General features: G+C 36.6%; 2 protein-coding genes and 1 non-coding gene across 3 annotated transcripts; 2 read left to right on the top strand and 1 right to left on the bottom strand.

Moving 5' to 3' along the window:
* The first annotated feature begins 1,633 nt into the window (after positions 1 to 1,633).
* On the top strand, positions 1,634 to 11,464 carry LOC146948666 (uncharacterized). Its single transcript, XM_085748414.1, has 2 exons — positions 1,634 to 1,965; positions 11,005 to 11,464. Exons 1-2 carry the CDS (start codon positions 1,634 to 1,636, stop codon positions 11,462 to 11,464), a joined length of 792 nt encoding a protein of 263 aa, XP_085604540.1.
* LOC146948667 (small nucleolar RNA R71) lies at positions 1,997 to 2,105 on the bottom strand. The gene has a single exon (XR_015029463.1). It is a non-coding gene; the product is annotated as a small nucleolar RNA R71 (small nucleolar RNA).
* Positions 11,465 to 11,959: 495 nt separating the features above from the next.
* On the top strand, positions 11,960 to 12,692 carry LOC146948668 (uncharacterized). Its single transcript, XM_085748415.1, has 3 exons — positions 11,960 to 12,122; positions 12,222 to 12,391; positions 12,651 to 12,692. Exons 1-3 carry the CDS (start codon positions 11,960 to 11,962, stop codon positions 12,690 to 12,692), a joined length of 375 nt encoding a protein of 124 aa, XP_085604541.1.
* Positions 12,693 to 21,591: the final 8,899 nt, after the last annotated feature.

The following is a 21,591-nucleotide window of genomic DNA, read 5'->3' on the forward strand; positions in this document are numbered from 1 at the left end:
TTTTGTTTTGTTTCAAAATAATAAAGTCCTTAGAATAGTTAGTCTCTTTAATGGAACATTAAGTATAACTTAATTGTGAGACCCCGTTAAACATAAGGAAACTATTCTTAAAGTATTTGTAGCCAAGGTTTATATAGAAGTGGGATATTGATGAGTCAATAATTAGTTAGTTTTAGTATAATATTTAGTTTCGTTTTAATTAGATTTAAGTTTATTTTATTTTAATATTATTTCCTTTTTGAACTATTTTACTCCAATTGCATATTATTATATTTCAGGAATAAATATTTGATGGATTGAGTCTTGGAGCAAAAGAAAGGAGTCTGGAGCTGATTCGGAGCAAAAATACGAAGATTTGGAGACAAAAATATATCTCCCCAAAGTCAGAAGCTTGGCATGGCTCGTGCCAAGATTGGCACGGCTGTGCCAGCCTCCAGGAGTGCCTTTTGCTGCTTTTGCTTAGGATTTAAGCTACTCTATTTAGTTTTGACCAAAAAGCCCACAGTTGCTTGTGGAACATTCTAATGATGTAATTGCTTAGATTTTAAGTCGAATGTATCCTATAAATAGAGTAGTTAGCCATCACAAACGAATCATCTTTATTCTTGGAATTCAATAAGCGACAATTGTCTTTCTCAATAAAGTTCTTCTTTTATTTCTTTACTTTCTTGTTATTTTATTTATGTTCTTCTCTTCCTTTTCTATGTCTACGATGAACATGAGTGAGTAGACTTCTCTTGTCTTGGGATTGTTGGATAAGTCTAATGACGTAATCCGAATCAAACCAAACCATAAACCCTAATTTTATATAAGTTTACTTTCTAATCTAATTTCACTGTTTTTATAATGAATTAACAATTACCGAACTAGGAAGCGAACGCGGAGGGTTTTGTAATTGTTAATTCATCATCTCAAATATCAATTCATAAAGCGAACACGGAGCTTTGATATTGGAACAAGTGAAATTAGACAAGGGTTGTGAAACATGAGAATAGTCTAGCAAACCTTGAGACATATAAAGTTTCGTTCTTCAAGGATTCTAATAACAATCAACCATGAGAATAGGCTTGATTGTTAGAGGAACACACTCACTGACTTCGAGAGAAGCTTTGATACGCTAAAGAGAAACTTGTCTTTAGAAAGTAAACCAAATATGAAATTAGAAGTTTATGGTTTGTTTGTGAAGGATTCGTTATTATGATGAACCAATAATCCCAAGGCTCCTTTTATTATTATATTTACTTTCAACCAACTGAAACCCTCTACTTTACAACTTTCTTCTCTTCTAATCATCAAATTAAAGTTAATTGAATTGAACAACTCCCAGTCGAAACGATACTCTCTTTTATTACTACTTCGATGGACCGTGCACTTGCGGTTTATCCCATCAAGTTTTTGGTGCCGTTGTCGGGGAGTTAACTAATTTGATTAGCTTTTTCTTAGTGATTAGATTTCTTTTTCTTTTTCTCTTTTTTTCTTCTATTTTTATATTTTTATTTTATTTTCTTTCTGTTACCGTTAACTTCTTGGGTTTTCAACCTTTTGTGCGAAAAACTAGAAATCTTGTTGAATTCATTCCCGAGATCGAAAGGTTTTTACATAAAAGAAAGAGAGACGCTAAAATAATACTGCCATGGCTGATCGCACTCTCAAGGAGTATGTAACACCATCTACGGATGAGCCACAAGCTATTATTATGTACCCGATGGTTGAGGGTGACAAATTTGAAATCAAACCTGCACTACTTAACTTGGTGCAGCAAAATCAGTTTTCTGGATCTCCCGCTGAGGATCCCAATCTACACATCTCTATTTTTCTAAGAATTAGCGGAACCATAAAAGAGAACCAAGAAGCCGTAAGACTTCATCTCTTTCCCTTTTCCTTAAGGGATAGAGCTAGCGCTTGGTTCCATTCCCTTGAAGTCGGTTCCATCACTTCATGGGATCAAATGAGGCAAGCATTCCTTGCCCGATTCTTTCCCCCCTCTAAAACCGCTAAACTAAGAGACCAAATCACACGATTCAATCAAAAAGACGAGGAGTCTCTTTATGATGCGTGGGAGCGTTTCAAGGAAATGCTTAGACTTTGTCCCCACCATATGGTCTAGAGAAGTTGTAACGCCCGTCTTAACTATTTAATTAATTCAATGAAGTTTAGAATATATTTATAAATATATGCTTATATGATTTATAATTTGAGTAATTTATGTGATTTATGATTTGAGTAAGTTATACGATTTATGAAGAAATTATGTGGAGTATATGATGTTGTGAAGTTGTTATGTTGGTGTGACTTATTTTATTATTAAATAAAATAAGATATTAGAAATAAAATAAAAATATTAGAAGTTGGGCTGTGAGGTGGAAAGAGTAAGTTTATAGGTGAGATGAGTAATAAGAGTAAATAAATAATACAGACATAAGTGGGAAACGTTTTTACGTGAAACGCTTTTGGAGAAAAGGGAGAAAAGTCAGAAGAGGAGAACCAGAGGGAGAGGCTATCGATTCTGCAATTACAAGGTAAGGGTGAGACTAATTTTCAATATTATTAAGGGTATAATTCTATAGGATGAATTTAGCATGATTAGGTTAAGTTTTGGTGAGAATTGGGAATTAGGTTAGGATTAATTTTGATGAATGAATCAAGAACAGATGTTAGATTGATGCAAAATTAGTGTACATACCTTAGATATGACTTAAGATGATAATTAGATGCTATTTGGATGAAGGAATCGTGAATATAGGTGAAAAGTTGTGATTTTTAGGTTTCTGGCCGTACTGACATTCATCGCTCGCACCTGCGAGCAAGAACACTCGCATCTGCGAGCTAGAACCCAGAACTCGCAACTGCGAGCAATGCAACTCGCAACTGCGAGTGACCTGTGAGCTCGCAACCGCGAGCAGAATAACTCGCCACTGCGAGTAAATACGTAGGAACCCAGAATGCACACTTTGCTCGCCATTGCGAGTGAAGTTACTCGCCACTGCGAGTTAGGCTGTTAGTTGCCCAAAATTGTCCCGATGCGATCCTTTCGCACGTGTACTCTTGAGATGACCTTAGAAGTAAGTTAGAGAGCTGTTTAGGATGTTTTCATAAGCTCCAGAAGTCTGTTATGGTGACTGACACTAGAAGTGTTGCTGCATGAATGCTATAATGATGTTTTATGATATTTATATTGATGTAATTAATTCTTTATGTGAATGTTAACACATTCAAGCGTTGTTAATTGTTGTATGTTGCTGCTGTTTTCTGTTGTCGACTGTTAGTGTCTTGAGGTTGCATGAGTCGGTCTATGTTGTTGGAATTTAAGAAGTCGTCCATGATTTATGAGTCGTATGAGTGGTACACGTCGTTGTCTAAGTTGTTGGAAGTTGAGTTCATTGCATACTCATTAAAGTTGGGGGCTTTAGGCCCGGCAGCCTTTGTGCTCATTAAAGTTGGGGGCTTTAGGCCCGGCAGCCTTTGTGCTCATTAAAGTTGGGGGCTTTAGGCCCGGCAGCCTTTGTGCTCACACGTTGAAGAGCCTATTATGCTCATTTTGTTGCTGATTGGTACCACATGCATTTGCATATCAAGAAGTTCATGATGTCTAAGTTGTCGAGTTGTTGTCGAGTTGATAGAGTTGCATGGTCAAGGATGAGTCGTGTTGTTAGGTTGTTGTTGAGTTGATTATGATTTGTGATGAAAATTAGTAATGGTATTTGATGATCGTATTTGTTATGTAATGAAAAATATGCCAATTGTTAATTGTTGATATGTTATTAATGTTTAAGTTGTTAAATGCATTTTATTGGATTGTATGCTTAATGTATTGATTATGAAATCTCACCCCTTCTGCGTATATGTTGCCTCGACCGTGGGTAATGTGCAGGTAATAAAGATTAGAGGCGTTCGTGAGTGGACTCCTCAGTTGGTGTCTAGGTGCTCTGATACGTAACGGGATGGGGGCTTGCTTTTACTTCTATTCCTTACGTGTCTCTTTTATGAACTAATTTATGATATTTTCCAATAAGGCCTGCGTGCCAAGACTTTAAAATGTTGAACTATTTTCCGCTGCAATAGTTTAAGATTTTTTTATGATGTTGAATTTGAAGGATAATTATTATTATTATCCATTTTATGATTTAAATGAAGTATGTGACATTCCGTTGTGATCAAAATACTCTGATTTTAAATGAAATTTTTATGTTGGGAAAACGGGGTGTTACAAATTGGTATCAGAGCAGGTCGGTCCGTCCGGCCAAGTAGTGAGTCAAGTTGTGTCATTTTAGCAATTGGAATACCATTATTATGTTATTCTAAATGTTGTGTGTTGTGCAGAGAAGAGACCTGGAGGCTGCGAATCTTATTTGCTATAAGAGGACTAGAATGGCTGGAAGAAATGATGCTGCGATTGCTGCTGCTTTGGAAGCTGTAGCCCAAGCTGTGGGACAACATCCAAATGCTGGTGCTGGTGCGAATGCTGATGTGAGAATGTTGGAGACCTTTCTGAGAAATCATCCTCCTACCTTCAAAGGAAGGTACGACCCTGATGGAGCACAGACGTGGCTCAAGGAGGTTGAGAGAATTTTCAGAGTTATGCAATGTACCGATGATCAGAAGGTGCGTTTTGGAACGCATATGCTGGCTGAGGAAGCTGATGACTGGTGGGTGAGCCTCCAACCTACCCTAGAGCAGGATGATGCAGTTATTACTTGGGTTGTGTTTAAGAGAGAATTCCTAAACAGATATTTTCCTGAGGATGTTCGCGGGAGAAAAGAGATCGAGTTCCTTGAGCTAAAGCAAGGAAACATGTCGGTGACGGAGTATGCAGCAAAGTTTGTGGAGCTGGCTCAGTTCTATCCACACTACACGGGGGACAATGCTGAGTTCTCCAAGTGTATCAAGTTTGAGAATGGTTTGCGTGCTGATATTAAGCGAGCCATTGGTTACCAACAGATCCGTGACTTTTCTGCTTTGGTGAGCAGATGCAGAATCTATGAAGATGACAGCAAAGCTCATTATAAGATTATGAGTGAGAAGAGGGGTAAGGGCCAACAAAGTCGCCCAAAGCCTTACAGTGCTCCTGCTGACAAAGGAAAAGGAAGAGCTAATGATGAGAGGAGGTCTAATAAGAAGGATGCTGGTGCTGAGGTTGTTTGTTACACTTGTGGCGAGAAAGGCCATAAGAGTACTGCTTGTACTAAGGATATTAAACGGTGCTTTCGTTGTGGCAGTAAAGGACATACACTTGCAGAGTGTAAGCATGCGGACATTGTGTGTTTTAACTGCAAAGAAGAGGGTCATATTGGGTCTCAGTGTACGAATCCGAAGAAGACTCAGACTAGAGGGAAAGTGTTTGCTTTGACTGGTACTCAGACTGAAAATGAGGATCGTTTGATCAGAGGTACTTGTTATATTAACAATACTCCTTTAGTTGCTATTATTGATACTGGTGCTACACATTGTTTTGTTGCTTTTGATTGTGCTTCTAAGTTGGGTCTTGCTGTGTCTGATATGAGTGGAGAAATGGTCGTCGAAACTCCAGCTAAGGGTTCGGTGACTACTTCTCTTGTTTGTTTACGATGTCCTTTGTCTATGTTTGATCGTGATTTTGAGATTGATTTAGTTTGTCTGCCTCTGAGTGGAATGGATGTAATTCTTGGTATGAACTGGTTAGAGTACAACCATGTTCTCATTAACTGTTTTAGTAAGACGGTGCGTTTCTCTTCTGCTGAAGAGGAAAGTGGCGCAGAATTTTTGTCTACTAAGCAGCTGAAGCAATTAGAACGCGATGGGATCTTGATGTTTTCCTTAATGGCATCCTTATCTTTGGAGAATCAAGCAGTGATTGATAAGTTGCAGGTGGTGTGTGATTTTCCTGAAGTTTTCCCTGATGAAATCCCTGATGTACCACCGGAAAGAGAAGTTGAATTTTCTATTGACCTTGTTCCGGGAACGAAGCCTGTGTCTATGACACCTTACCGTATGTCAGCTTCTGAGTTGGCTGAGTTGAAGAAACAGTTGGAGGATTTGCTAGATAAGAAATTCATTAGACCGAGTGTTTCACCTTGGGGAGCGCCGGTATTGTTGGTTAAGAAGAAAGATGGAAGTATGAGGTTGTGCATTGATTATCGACAACTGAATAAAGTAACTATAAAGAATAGATATCCACTTCCTAGAATTGATGATTTGATGGACCAGCTGGTGGGTGCACGTGTGTTCAGCAAGATTGATTTAAGGTCGGGTTATCATCAGATTAAAGTAAAAGATGAAGATATGCAGAAGACGGCCTTTAGGACGCGATATGGTCATTATGAATATAAGGTGATGCCTTTTGGTGTGAGTAACGCGCCTGGCGTGTTTATGGAGTATATGAATCGCATTTTCCATGCATTTTTGGATCGCTTTGTGGTTGTGTTCATCGATGATATTTTGATTTACTCTAAGACAGAAGAAGAACATGCGGAACATTTGAAAATCGTTTTGCAAGTGCTGAAAGAGAAGAAGTTGTATGCTAAATTGTCTAAGTGTGAATTCTGGTTGAACGAGGTAAGTTTTCTGGGCCATGTTATTTCTAGTAGTGGTATTGCAGTTGATCCATCTAAAGTTGAAGCAGTATCACAATGGGAGACTCCTAGGTCAGTTACAGAGATTAGAAACTTTTTGGGTTTGGCAGGATACTATCGAAGATTTATAGAAGGATTTTCTAAGTTGGCACTTCCGTTAACACAGTTGACGTGTAAAGGTAAAGCCTTTGTGTGGGATGTTCATTGTGAGAACAGTTTTAATGAATTGAAGAAGCGTTTGACGACGGCTCCAGTTTTGATTTTGCCAAAACCTGATGAACCTTTTGCAGTGTATTGTGATGCGTCCAAATTGGGCTTAGGCGGTGTACTTATGCAAGATGGTAAAGTTGTTGCTTATGCATCAAGACAGTTGAGAACTCATGAACGAAACTATCCTACTCATGACCTTGAGTTAGCTGCAGTCGTATTTGTCCTTAAGATTTGGAGACATTACTTGTATGGTTCGAGATTTGAGGTGTTTAGTGATCACAAGAGCTTGAAGTATTTGTTTGATCATAAAGAACTGAATATGCGACAGCGGCGGTGGCTCGAATTGTTGAAGGATTATGACTTTAGTTTGAATTACCATCCGGGTAAAGCTAATGTTGTTGCGGATGCCTTAAGTAGGAAGAGTTTACATATGTCTGCTATGATGGTGAAGGAATTTGAACTACTTGAACAATTTAGAGATATGAGCTTAGTTTGTGAAATGTCGTCTCGGAGCGTTAAGTTAGGAATGCTGAAAATTGATAACGATTTCTTGAAAAGTATTAGAGATGCACAGAAGGTTGATGTTAAGTTTGTGGACTTGTTGGTTGCTAGTAATCAAACTGAAGATGGTGACTTTAAAGTCGATGATCAAGGTGTGTTGAGGTTCCAAGGTAGGATTTGTATTCCAGACAATGATGAGATAAAAAGGATGATTCTGGAAGAGAGTCATAGGAGTAGCTTGAGCATTCATCCGGGAGCTACAAAGATGTATCATGATTTAAAGAAGCTGTTTTGGTGGTCAGGATTGAAACGTGATGTGGCACAATTTGTGTACTCTTGTTTGATTTGTCAGAAGTCGAAGGTAGAGCATCAGAAACCTGCTGGGTTGATGACACCGTTAGATGTACCAGAATGGAAATGGGATAGTATATCCATGGATTTTGTGACAAGTTTACCGAATACTCCTAAGGGAAATGACGCTATTTGGGTGATTGTTGACAGATTGACGAAGTCGGCACATTTCCTTCCGATTAATATTAGTTTTCCTGTGGCTCAGTTGGCAGAGATTTATATTCGAGACATAGTGAAATTGCATGGTGTTCCTTCAAGCATCGTGTCAGATAGAGATCCAAGATTTACTTCTAGATTTTGGAAGAGTTTGCAAGAGGCTTTAGGCTCTAAGTTGAGATTGAGTTCGGCTTATCATCCTCAAACAGATGGTCAGTCGGAAAGAACGATTCAGTCACTCGAGGACTTGTTAAGAGTTTGTGTACTTGAGCAAGGTGGAACTTGGGATAGTCATCTTCCGTTGATAGGGTTCACTTATAATAACAGCTATCATTCAAGTATTGGGATGGCACCTTTCGAGGCTTTGTATGGTCGGAGGTGTAGGACTCCGTTGTGTTGGTTTGAGACCGGTGAAAGTGTGGTTCTAGGACCAGAAATTGTTCAACAGACTACTGAGAAGGTGAAGATGATTCAAGAGAAGATGAAAGCGTCGCAGAGTCGACAGAAGAGCTACCATGATAAGCGTAAGAAAGACCTTGAGTTTCAAGAGGGAGACCATGTGTTCTTGAGAGTTACTCCAACGACCGGTGTCGGTCGTGCATTGAAGTCAAAGAAGTTGACTCCAAAGTTTATTGGTCCTTATCAGATATCCGAGAGAATTGGCACGGTGGCTTATAGAGTTGGCTTACCACCTCATTTATCGAATTTGCATGATGTGTTCCATGTGTCGCAATTGAGGAAGTATGTTCCAGACCCGTCCCATGTGATTCAGAGTGATGATGTGCAAGTTAGAGACAACCTTACGGTAGAGACCTTACCCTTGAGGATTGATGATCGCAAGATGAAGACGTTGAGAGGCAAGGAGATTCCTCTAGTGAGAGTTGTTTGGAGTGGAACGACTGGTGAAAGCCTGACATGGGAGCTAGAGAGTAAGATGATGGAGTCTTATCCAGAGTTGTTTTCTTGAGGTAAATTTTCGAGGACGAAAATTCTATAAGTTGGGGAGAGTTGTAACGCCCGTCTTAACTATTTAATTAATTCAATGAAGTTTAGAATATATTTATAAATATATGCTTATATGATTTATAATTTGAGTAATTTATGTGATTTATGATTTGAGTAAGTTATACGATTTATGAAGAAATTATGTGGAGTATATGATGTTGTGAAGTTGTTATGTTGGTGTGACTTATTTTATTATTAAATAAAATAAGATATTAGAAATAAAATAAAAATATTAGAAGTTGGGCTGTGAGGTGGAAAAAGTAAGTTTATAGGTGAGATGAGTAATAAGAGTAAATAAATAATACAGACATAAGTGGGAAACGTTTTTACGTGAAACGCTTTTGGAGAAAAGGGAGAAAAGTCAGAAGAGGAGAACCAGAGGGAGAGGCTATCGATTCTGCAATTACAAGGTAAGGGTGAGACTAATTTTCAATATTATTAAGGGTATAATTCTATAGGATGAATTTAGCATGATTAGGTTAAGTTTTGGTGAGAATTGGGAATTAGGTTAGGATTAATTTTGATGAATGAATCAAGAACAGATGTTAGATTGATGCAAAATTAGTGTACAGACCTTAGATATGACTTAAGATGATAATTAGATACTATTTGGATGAAGGAATCGTGAATATAGGTGAAAAGTTGTGATTTTTAGGTTTCTGGCCGTACTGACATTCATCGCTCGCACCTGCGAGCAAGAACACTCGCATCTGCGAGCTAGAACCCAGAACTCGCAACTGCGAGCAATGCAACTCGCAACTGCGAGTGACCTGTGAGCTCGCAACCGCGAGCAGAATAACTCGCCACTGCGAGTAAATACGTAGGAACCCAGAATGCACACTTTGCTCGCCATTGCGAGTGAAGTTACTCGCCACTGCGAGTTAGGCTGTTAGTTGCCCAAAATTGTCCCGATGCGATCCTTTCGCACGTGTACTCTTGAGATGACCTTAGAAGTAAGTTAGAGAGCTGTTTAGGATGTTTTCATAAGCTCCAGAAGTCTGTTATGGTGACTGACACTAGAAGTGTTGCTGCATGAATGCTATAATGATGTTTTATGATATTTATATTGATGTAATTAATTCTTTATGTGAATGTTAACACATTCAAGCGTTGTTAATTGTTGTATGTTGCTGCTGTTTTCTGTTGTCGACTGTTAGTGTCTTGAGGTTGCATGAGTCGGTCTATGTTGTTGGAATTTAAGAAGTCGTCCATGATTTATGAGTCGTATGAGTGGTACACGTCGTTGTCTAAGTTGTTGGAAGTTGAGTTCATTGCATACTCATTAAAGTTGGGGGCTTTAGGCCCGGCAGCCTTTGTGCTCATTAAAGTTGGGGGCTTTAGGCCCGGCAGCCTTTGTGCTCATTAAAGTTGGGGGCTTTAGGCCCGGCAGCCTTTGTGCTCATTAAAGTTGGGGGCTTTAGGCCCGACAGCCTTTGTGCTCACACGTTGAAGAGCCTATTATGCTCATTTTGTTGCTGATTGGTACCACATGCATTTGCATATCAAGAAGTTCATGATGTCTAAGTTGTCGAGTTGTTGTCGAGTTGATAGAGTTGCATGGTCAAGGATGAGTCGTGTTGTTAGGTTGTTGTTGAGTTGATTATGATTTGTGATGAAAATTAGTAATGGTATTTGATGATCGTATTTGTTATGTAATGAAAAATATGCCAATTGTTAATTGTTGATATGTTATTAATGTTTAAGTTGTTAAATGCATTTTATTGGATTGTATGCTTAATGTATTGATTATGAAATCTCACCCCTTCTGCGTATATGTTGCCTCGACCGTGGGTAATGTGCAGGTAATAAAGATTAGAGGCGTTCGTGAGTGGACTCCTCAGTTGGTGTCTAGGTGCTCTGATACGTAACGGGATGGGGGCTTGCTTTTACTTCTATTCCTTACGTGTCTCTTTTATGAACTAATTTATGAGATTTTCCAATAAGGCCTGCGTGCCAAGACTTTAAAATGTTGAACTATTTTCCGCTGCAATAGTTTAAGATTTTTTTATGATGTTGAATTTGAAGGATAATTATTATTATTATCCATTTTATGATTTAAATGAAGTATGTGACATTCCGTTGTGATCAAAATACTCTGATTTTAAATGAAATTTTTATGTTGGGAAAACGGGGTGTTACAGAAGTGGCTCACAGTCCACACTTTTTATAATGGCTTATCTTATACCACTAAGATGTCTGTTGATGCAGCTGCAGGTGGAGCTTTAATGAACAAAAATTACACAGAAGCATATGCCTTGATTGAAGACATGGCTCAAAATCACTACAAATGGACCGATGAGAGAGCCATCACCAATTCTTCACCCTCTAAAAAGGAGGCAGGTATGTACGAAGTCTCTAACTATGATCATCTTGCTGCTAAGATTGATGCACTAACCCAAAAATTTGAAAACCTAAATGTTAGTGCTATCACTTCTGCTTCTGCATCTCCTTCTTGTGAAATCTGTGGTATATCTGGTCATATTGGTGTTGATTGCCAACTAGGTAGTGCTATTAATGGTATTGAGCAAATGAACTATGCTCAATACAACCAAGGGATGAGCCAAAACCAAAACTTTTATAAAAACTCTCAAAATCCCTATGGACAAGTAGCACCACCTGGCTATGCAATCAACCAGAGAGTCGCTCAGAAATCAAATTTGGAAATTTTAATGGAGAATTCTATTGCAAACTAATCTAAACAACTTCAAGAACTCAAAAACCAAACCGGATTTCTGAATGATTCTCTTTCCAAACTCAATACCAAAGTTGATTCTATTGCTACTCACTCTAAAATGCTTGAGACCCAAATCTCCCAAATGGCCCAACAAGTGGCCACCCTTTCTCAAACACCGGGGGTCTTTCCTGGTCAAACCGAAGCCAACCCCAAAGCCCATGTTAATGTTATTTCTTTTGGGGGTAGTAAGTTAGGAGAAACTATTGCTAAGGTTAAAAACATTGAGAGAGAAAGTGTTAAGCTTTTAGGTGAGAAAACTGTGATAGAAAGTGAGAAACCGCTTGATAAAACCAAAGCTCCTCCCCCATTAAAACTTGCTAAGCTCAACTTGGAGGCTCAATTTAATAAATTTCTCAACATACTAAAGAAAATTTGCATTAAAATTCCCTTTGCAGAAGCGTTATCTCGGATGCCTCTATATGCTAAATTTTTAAAAGAAATTTTTTCAAAGAAAATGGCTATAGAGCATAGTGAGACAATAGCTTTGGCTAAGGAAAGTAGTGCAATTATCCATAAGACACCTCCTAAGCTTAGGGATCTAGGTAGTCTTGCCATACCTTGTATGATTGGGAGTGAGACCGTTGACAACGCCTTATGCGACTTAGGAGCCAGTGTTAGTTTGTTGCCTTTGTCTCTCTTTAAGAGGGTGGGGACAGGAGAGTAGAAACCTACCGAGTTGGTCTTGAAGCTAGCTGATCGCTCTACTATAAATCTAGTTAGTTTTGTTGAAGACATACCTGTTAAGATAGAAGGGATATACATCCCGGCTGATTTTGTGGTAGTTGACAATGAAGAAGAGGATGACGTCCCTATAATCCTAGGTAGACCTTTCCTCGCCACTGCGGGAGCCCTTGTTGATGTTAAAAATGGTAGGATTGTCTTTCAAGTGAGTGATAAAATGGTAGGATTTGAGTTGGAAAATGTTATGAAATGTCTCGCTCTTTATTTCTTGTTGCATGCTTAAAGATCATGATGTGAAAGAACGCTTCATAGCGTCATCTACACAATATGATCTCTTTTATCCATTCTAAGGACACTCTCTAACTGTCAAGCTAATGACTCTAAAAGAGTGCTTCGTGGGAGGCAACCCACACATTTATCTGCTTTTATTTTGTTTGTTTTTCGTTGTTTTAAGTGTTTTGTAGGTAATTGTCCAAGTACGAATCGAGAAAAGTGAAAAAATTTGAAGCCCCCATGACTAGAAGGTTGCCACGACCCATGCTCACACTGGCACGGCCGTGCCAGACATGCCAAACCAATACAAACAACAGAAACTTGGCACGACCCGTGCTAACATTGGCACGGCCATGCCCGGCCTCTAGGTAAGTATAACCACAAATTTTTCCTTCTCCTTCCCTCATTCTCAAACACAAACATCTCTCATCTTTCAAACTTCTCTCTAAAACCTCCATAACCAACAACCTTCAAACTTTCATATCTCCCTTAAATCTTCACCAATTCACACAATCTCTTCAACAAATCAATTCCAAACATCATTCCAATCATAACCCTTCCATCAAAAACAAATTTCATCCACTCAAACCCAAATCCCCCAAATTTGTAACCCTCCTTAACCTAACCCAAAAACCACAAATTCTTCACCAATCTCAATAACCAAACTCACAAATCTTACTTAAACCTTAACCTCATAACAAAACCGACCTTTTCCACCAAAAATCTTTCCAAACCCTAACCTTAACCAAAACCACACAAAGTCAACCCAAGGTCAAATGGCTTCAAAGAGGAGTGGAAAGGAAGTAACAAGCTCTTCAGAAGGACCTCAAGAAAAGAAGAAAGCACCATCAAAGAATCATGGAATCAAATTCAAGGACAACAAGCAAAGGGATAGGTATAAAGTTCTAATCTCTAAACCCTTGCATGCTTGTAAATACCCTGATTCTCATAGTTTGAATGTGGTAGGCATTATAGATAATGTGTATAAGTTGCTAGGAAACCTAGGATGGATTGATATGCTGAGACCTATGCAAGGTTATGAAAATTTCACCTATGAGTTCTTAAGTTCAATTGTTTTTACAAATGATAGGTTGAATTTTGATAATCCTAACCATAGAGTAACTTTCCAGCTTATGAATATTGATTATGATATGTCCCTACAGCACCTTTGTGATGCATTAGGCTTCGCAAATGCGGGATATATCCATGATTCTTGGGATCAAGGGGGGAGCCTAATAAAGTGTCTTGAGTCGTAGTGTTTCCAAACTCCCTTGAACTTTATTCAATTGTTTTGTTTTTATTGTGAAAGGCATGATTAAGTAGCTTGTTTTTATTGAAAATTATGGCATAAATTTTTGGTTGTCTTCTCTTAAAAGGTTGTTTCTTGTACATGAAAGTGATCTCTTGTGTTTTTAGTGTTCTTGCTATACCCACATCATGTTTTTTTTGTGAAAAATTCTCCAATGAGAAAAGCACTTAGTTGCAATCTTTGAGTAAGTGTATGAGTAGGTATTTTAAGGAACACGTTCTAGCTTTAATGGTAACTTGGACCCTTAAAAGTCTTCAGAGTAAAAGTAGTATAAGTTTGTGTGGGGAATAATGTGCTATATTAATGTGTTAAACCAAAATGGGCCGGGAGAATATCACAAACACATGGAGGAAAGGACACCCCCTCGCTGACTTCCTAAGTGTGGTGATGCCTCTCTAATTGAAATTAAGTTATATAAATCCCTCAAAAGAGGAAATAATTCATCAACACATGGAGGAAAGGATACCCCCTCACTGACTTCCTACGTGGAGAAGATTAAAATTGTAGCACTACTTAGGGTGATCATGGAATCTAGGAGGAAAGGATACCCCCTCGCGGACTTCCTATGAGAAAATGGTATCCCCTAAGCAATCTGCAAGCCCCCAAGTGCTTAAATTGTCAATTTAATTCTAACTAATTCCCATCTCTCTTATACGAAATGAAGAAAGGACTTTTCTCGGTTACTTTAGTGTTAAGGTTAGAACCTGTTCCTCATAATATCTGTCTTATACAGGAGCAAGAAAAGGGTTGGACTATACACACACACGCACTAGAGACTTGATGTTGGGTTGAATAGGTTCACAAGGAATACTTGAAGTTGTGACTAGTGTACATTGAAATAAAGCCTTAAGAGAAACATGAGTTTGCAATTGTATTGCCATATGTTAATCTTTTTGTTGCTGCTATGTATATGCCTTTTGCTTGAGGACAAGCAAAGATTCAAGTGTGGGGGAGTTTGATGAGTCAATAATTAGTTAGCTTTAGTATAATATTTAGTTTCGTTTTAATTAGATTTAAGTTTATTTTATTTTAATATTATTTCCTTTTTGAACTATTTTACTCCAATTTCATATTATTATATTTCAGGAATAAATATTTGATGGATTGAGTCTTGGAGCAAAAGAAAGGAGTCTGGAGCTGATTCGAAGCAAAAATACGAAGATTTGGAGACAAAAATATATCTCCCCAAAGTCAGAAGCTTGGGACGGCCCGTGCTAAGATTAGCATGGCCGTGCCACCCTCCAGGAGTGCCTTTTGCTGCTTTTGCTTAGGATTTAAGCTACTCTATTTAGTTTTGACCAAAAATCCCGCAGTTGCTTGTGGAACATTCTAGTGATGTAATTGCTTAGATTTTAAGTCGAATGTATCCTATAAATAGAGTAGCTAGCCATCACAAATGAATCATCTTTCTTCTTGGAATTCAATAAGTGACAATTGTCTTTCTCAATAAAGTTCTTCTTTTATATCTTTACTTGTTATTTTATTTATGTTCTTCTCTTCCTTCTCTATGTCTACGATGAACATAAGTGAGTAGACTTCTCTTGTCTTGGGATTGTTGGATAAGTCTAATGACGTAATCCGATTCAAACCAAACCATAAACCCTAATTTTATATAAGCTTACTTTCTAATCTAATTTCACCGTTTTTATAATGAATTAACAATTACCGAACTAGGAAGCGAACGCGAAGGGTTTTGTAATTGTTAATTCATCATCTCAAATATCAATTCATAAAACGAACGCGGAGCTTTGATATTGGAACAAGTGAAATTAGACAAGGGTTGCGAAACATGAGAATACTCTAGCAAACCTTGAGACATATAAAGTTTCGTTCTTCAAGGATTCTAATAACAATCAACCATGAGAATAGGCTTGATTGTTAGAGGAACACACTCACTGACTTCGAGAGAAGCTTTGATACGCTAAAGAGAAACTTGTCTTTAGAAAGTAAACCAAATATGAAATTAGAAGTTTAGGGTTTGTTTGTGAAAGATTCGTTATTATGATGAACCAATAATCCCAAGGCTCCTTTTATTATTATATTTACTTTCAACCAACTAAAACCCTCTATTTTACAACTTTCTTCTCTTCTAATCATCAAATTAAAGTTAATTGAACTGAACAACTCCCTGTCGGAACGATACTCTCTTTTATTACTACTTCGATAGACCGTGCACTTGCGGTTTATCCCATCAGATATCATTAAAGCATATAGACTATTAAGTGGATAGACTGATGATCCCATCTCACATATCATGGATAAAGATTTATCAAGTCTACACATAGATATAAATATTAGGAGTAATATTTATATTAGATTGACCCACCATGAGAATACTACATAGTAAAAGTTATAAAAAATGTCATAAGATATTCTCATAGTGATAGTGGTGTATTCCACCCTTTGACCTGAAACCACTATGTACCCTAGATGTTGGAGTCAAGTGTTTTGTCATCATTCAAACGTTGTCTATGACAAGATGACTATAAAGTTGGTTGATGGGTACTCCACGAATCATGCTGAGGGACATGAGTGACCTAGATGGAATTTTCCCCTCCTACATAACAGGAGAAATGTCTACAGGCCCAATATTGAACTGGACAAGGATGACATACTATGTCTTGTGTTCAATATAGACATGAGGGCAAAAGGGTAATTATACACACAAACATTATCATGGAAAAGGTTCCGTCAGATCACATGACATTCTCGTCACTTGGGTAGCAGTGATGTGTTGCTAGATACCGCTCACTGTTTATAATATTAAATATGTGATTTGATATTATTGGCAATGTTACGGGAACCTATAGGTCACACCTATAGGTTCCCGTAACATTGCCAATAATATCAAATCACATATTTAATATTATAAACAGTGAGCGGTATCTAGCAACACATCACTGCTACCCAAGTGACGAGAATGTCATGTGATCTGACGGAACCTTTTCCATGATAATGTTTGTGTGTATAATTACCCTTTTGCCCTCATGTCTATATTGAACACAAGACATAGTATGTCATCCTTGTCCAGTTCAATATTGGGCCTGTAGACATTTCTCCTGTTATGTAGGAGGGGAAAATTCCATCTAGGTCACTCATGTCCCTCAGCATGATTCGTGGAGTACCCATCAACCAACTTTATAGTCATCTTGTCATAGACAACGTTTGAATGATGACAAAACACTTGACTCCAACATCTAGGGTACATAGTGGTTTCAGGTCAAAGGGTGGAATACACCACTATCACTATGAGAATATCTTATGACATTTTTTATAACTTTTACTATGTAGTATTCTCATGGTGGGTCAATCTAATATAAATATTACTCCTAATATTTATATCTATGTGTAGACTTGATAAATCTTTATCCATGATATGTGAGATGGGATCATCAGTCTATCCACTTAATAGTCTATATGCTTTAATGATATCTGATGGGATAAACCGCAAGTGCACGGTCTATCGAAGTAGTAATAAAAGAGAGTATCGTTCCGACAGGGAGTTGTTCAGTTCAATTAACTTTAATTTGATGATTAGAAGAGAAGAAAGTTGTAAAATAGAGGGTTTTAGTTGGTTGAAAGTAAATATAATAATAAAAGGAGCCTTGGGATTATTGGTTCATCATAATAACGAATCTTTCACAAACAAACCCTAAACTTCTAATTTCATATTTGGTTTACTTTCTAAAGACAAGTTTCTCTTTAGCGTATCAAAGCTTCTCTCGAAGTCAGTGAATTCTCATGGTTGATTGTTATTAGAATCCTTGAAGAACGAAACTTTATATGTCTCAAGGTTTGCTAGAGTATTCTCATGTTTCGCAACCCTTGTCTAATTTCACTTGTTCCAATATCAAAGCTCCGCGTTCGTTTTATGAATTGATATTTGAGATGATGAATTAACAATTACAAAACCCTTCGCGTTCGCTTCCTAGTTCGGTAATTGTTAATTCATTATAAAAACGGTGAAATTAGATTAGAAAGTAAGCTTATATAAAATTAGGGTTTATGGTTTGGTTTGATTCGGATTACGTCATTAGACTTATCCAACAATCTCAAGACAAGAGAAGTCTACTCACTCATGTTCATCGTAGACATAGAGAAGGAAGAGAAGAACATAAATAAAATAACAAGTAAAGATATAAAAGAAGAACTTTATTGAGAAAGACAATTGTCACTTATTGAATTCCAAGAAGAAAGATGATTCATTTGTGATGGCTAGCTACTCTATTTATAGGATACATTCGACTTAAAATCTAAGCAATTACATCACTAGAATGTTCCACAAGCAACTGCGGGATTTTTGGTCAAAACTAAATAGAGTAGCTTAAATCCTAAGCAAAAGCAGCAAAAGGCACTCCTGGAGGGTGGCACGGCCATGCTAATCTTAGCACGGGCCGTCCCAAGCTTCTGACTTTGGGGAGATATATTTTTGTCTCCAAATCATCGTATTTTTGCTTCGAATCAGCTCCAGACTCCTTTCTTTTGCTCCAAGACTCAATCCATCAAATATTTATTCCTGAAATATAATAATATGAAATTGGAGTAAAATAGTTCAAAAAGGAAATAATATTAAAATAAAATAAACTTAAATCTAATTAAAACGAAACTAAATATTATACTAAAGCTAACTCCCCCACTAATCAAACGTAGGGGTAGCTAAGAAACATAATGGATGCATTCTCAATAGATCCATGATATACATAATGGATGCAAGGGGAGTGTTATAAATTGTGTCGAGTGGAGTGTATCAAGTATTAGAGTATATGGCTGAACTCTATTGCTGTGTTTTGCTAAGCAGCAATGATGCATAAAACATTGCAGTAGTTATGTGGTAATGCAGGGGCATTAATTGGTGTAATATGTATCAATTAATCATTTTTTTGTTCTGTTTGAATATTGCTTTCTTTGCATCAAAATTTTCCTTAAAAAAAATATACTTAGCAAGTTGTTTTCAATTGACTAGATAATGTGTGATCATCAGCATATATATGCTTCATTTCCCTATTGATTTTATTCATCTTTCATCAATACCTATAATCTTTAAAGGTAGTTCTTATGCCTATTTATATGTCCACATGTAGATTTCATTTACTTATTACCTTGGTGACTTATTTGATGCACATATGTTGTTATTTCACTTGGATGAGTTTGTTAGTTTGCAAGATTGGCATGCAAGACTGATGTTGCACCACCTGATATACTATATGGATGAGTTTGATCCACAAAAAGGTAGATACTTGACAGAACAACAACACAATATAAGATAAAACAGTCCCCGTGAGAATAGTTCAGTTGGTAGGGACATGCATTGTTATATGCATAGGTCGAGTTCGAACCCCGGACACCCCACTTATTCATCTTGAAAATGGTGAATTCTAGTCACTAGCTACCTGACCAAAAAAAACATACGATAACTTTTTTAAGGTATTAAACAACCTTTTTTTTTAAGAAAAGATATTAAACAACTTTTTGTCTTGTATGATATTTGGTGGACAAAAAATTATATTAAACAACTTATACATGAGACAAGGATATAATTTTAAATAATTAAAAAGCTATATCATATATTCCAACGGATTGGTTATATCTCCTTATTTTGTCTACCCCTTCAAGTTATACCGGCACAAAATCCCAAATGTGTTGTAGCGCCGGTAAACAAAAAGATTTATTTTTTCTGTGTTGTGTTTTATAGATAACATCTTAAATATTCCTTCCGATCTTATATATAAGAGAAAAAAATTAGGTTCATTGAATAATTGATGTATATGGTCAATATTGTAAACCAAATACATGAATTATTCAATAAACCTCGTAACAAATTTTTTACTTACATATGAAACCGGAGGGAGTAGTAAAATTTTGAGTTCGTCATTTTGTTCCATTATTATTGTACATGTGAAGTGCAAAAGAAAATTCTAAAGAGAGAACATAAAAGAAACTGATGAGTTATTGATATTATAGGTTGTACTACTGATATCAGTTAAAACCAACAAAGCCATAGTTATTGATCACAATTTCAATCAACTCTAGAAGAAATCATTTCCCAGCGTTATGATCAACCTTGCTAACAAGAAACTTGACACCATATTGATATTCTGGTATTAACAGCCAATTAGACTCAAGGCAATGGACATAATTAGGTGAAACCTTAAAGTCGAAATTCTAAAGAGAGAATATAAACATTAAACTTTATTGTGATAAAGATCATATGAAATTTTAACATAATTCATTAAGCTTCTTGTTTGTTAAAATTTCCAGGGTTAATACGTTTTTACCCCCTGTAATATAGGCGAGTTCCGGTTTTTCCCCTGTAAAAAAGATTCTTTCGATTCCAACCTTGTAATATAAAGATTCCGTCGAAAACCCCCCTGGTCGAATATTGGACCCCCCAGCTGATGACGTGGCGCGCTGAGTCACCCTTTTCTGCTGACGTGGCGTGCTGACTGTATAATTAATTTTATTTTTTATTTTTTTTATAGGGTACACGTGGCATTTGTCATTTGTTTATGTCTTTACCCCCCTGTAATTTAGGCGAGTTCCAGTTTTCCCCCCTGTAAAAATTTTAAAAATAAAAAATAAAATCTGGAAAATTTTAAAAAATAATTATTTTTTAAAAAAAATTCTGGAAAATTAATAAAAATTGAAAATAAAAAAAAAATAAAAAAATTGTTCAGTCTTCCGGTTTATTTTCTCTTTTATGTTGTTTATTCCTTTGATGATGTCTAACTAATTCCTTTATGATTGGGTCATAAATGATTTTGTTCTAGCTCATGACCATGAAAGTTATTATAGTTTATTCAGTATAAATTGTACGTAATGTTTTTATGATTCTTACCCAATATAATTGATTTTAGGGAATTATAATTAGAGAAAAGGGCTTTGAGTTAAGGGATTGATCTGAGCTGTTTTTTTAATTGTCGTAAACCGATTAACAATCATATGATTTAGGTGCAGATTACTAATAAGTGATGAATAAATGATACGAAAGACCTAATCATTTCTCTAATCATATTTCAAAACCAATTTTATTCTTCAGTAATTTATTTATTATTACAAAAAAACATGTTTTCCTAAGGCAACCCCCCATTAACATACATCCTGAATATTGACGAAATTTTTCAGGGTTATGATTTTTTCTGGGTATTTTTTTATTAATATTGATGAAGATGATGAAGGTGATAAGAGAATAAGATGAAGAAAGGAAAAAAATATCGGGTAGTTATAGTGCACTATTACTTACAATAGACGTCTAAAATCCAACGGTTTATGTTTTATCAAATAGATTCCAGTTATTGATCCAAATTTTTAAAATTTTAAATATTTTCCAGTTTTTTAATTTCGCAAAAAAATCTAAACTTTTTTTTTATTTTTTTTATTTTCAATTTTTATTAATTTTCCAGCATTTTTTTTAAAAAAATAATTATTTTTTAAAATTTTCCAGATTTTATTTTTTATTTTTAAAATTTTTACAGGGGTAAAACTGAAACTCGCCTAAATTACAGGGGGTAAAGACATAAACAAATGACAAATGCCACGTGTACCCTATAAAAAAAATAAAAAATAAAATTAATTATACAGTCGGCACGCCACGTCAGCAGAAAAGGGTGACTCAGCGCGCCACGTCACGCCACGTCATCAGCTGGGGGTTCAATATTCGACCAGGGGGGTTTTCGACGGAATCTTTATATTACAAGGTTGGAATCGAAAGAATCTTTTTTACAGGAGGGAAAACCGGAACTCGCCTATATTACAGGGGGTAAAAACGTATTAACCCAAATTTCCAATATATTTAAATATACTCGTAAAAGATAAAAGCCATTGGA

The sequence above is a fragment of the Medicago sativa genome, chromosome 2 (genome assembly GCF_051527215.1).
Source record: "Medicago sativa cultivar Bolivia chromosome 2, Bolivia_mono, whole genome shotgun sequence".
In the NCBI taxonomy this organism is placed as follows: domain Eukaryota; kingdom Viridiplantae; phylum Streptophyta; class Magnoliopsida; order Fabales; family Fabaceae; genus Medicago; species Medicago sativa.

Bases quoted from the DNA above. Each gene is read 5' to 3' on its own strand.
- LOC146948668 (XM_085748415.1), top strand. From the start codon at position 11,960: ATGGCTATAGAGCATAGTGAGACAATAGCTTTGGCTAAGGAAAGTAGT. The intron at 12,123-12,221 runs GTTTGTTGCCTT...CTATAAATCTAG, and splicing joins CGACTTAGGAGCCAGTGTTA to TTAGTTTTGTTGAAGACATA. The intron at 12,392-12,650 runs GTGAGTGATAAA...AGTGTTTTGTAG, and splicing joins ATGGTAGGATTGTCTTTCAA to GTAATTGTCCAAGTACGAAT.
- LOC146948666 (XM_085748414.1), top strand. From the start codon at position 1,634: ATGGCTGATCGCACTCTCAAGGAGTATGTAACACCATCTACGGATGAG. The intron at 1,966-11,004 runs TGCCCGATTCTT...TTTAATGAACAA, and splicing joins CAAATGAGGCAAGCATTCCT to AAATTACACAGAAGCATATG.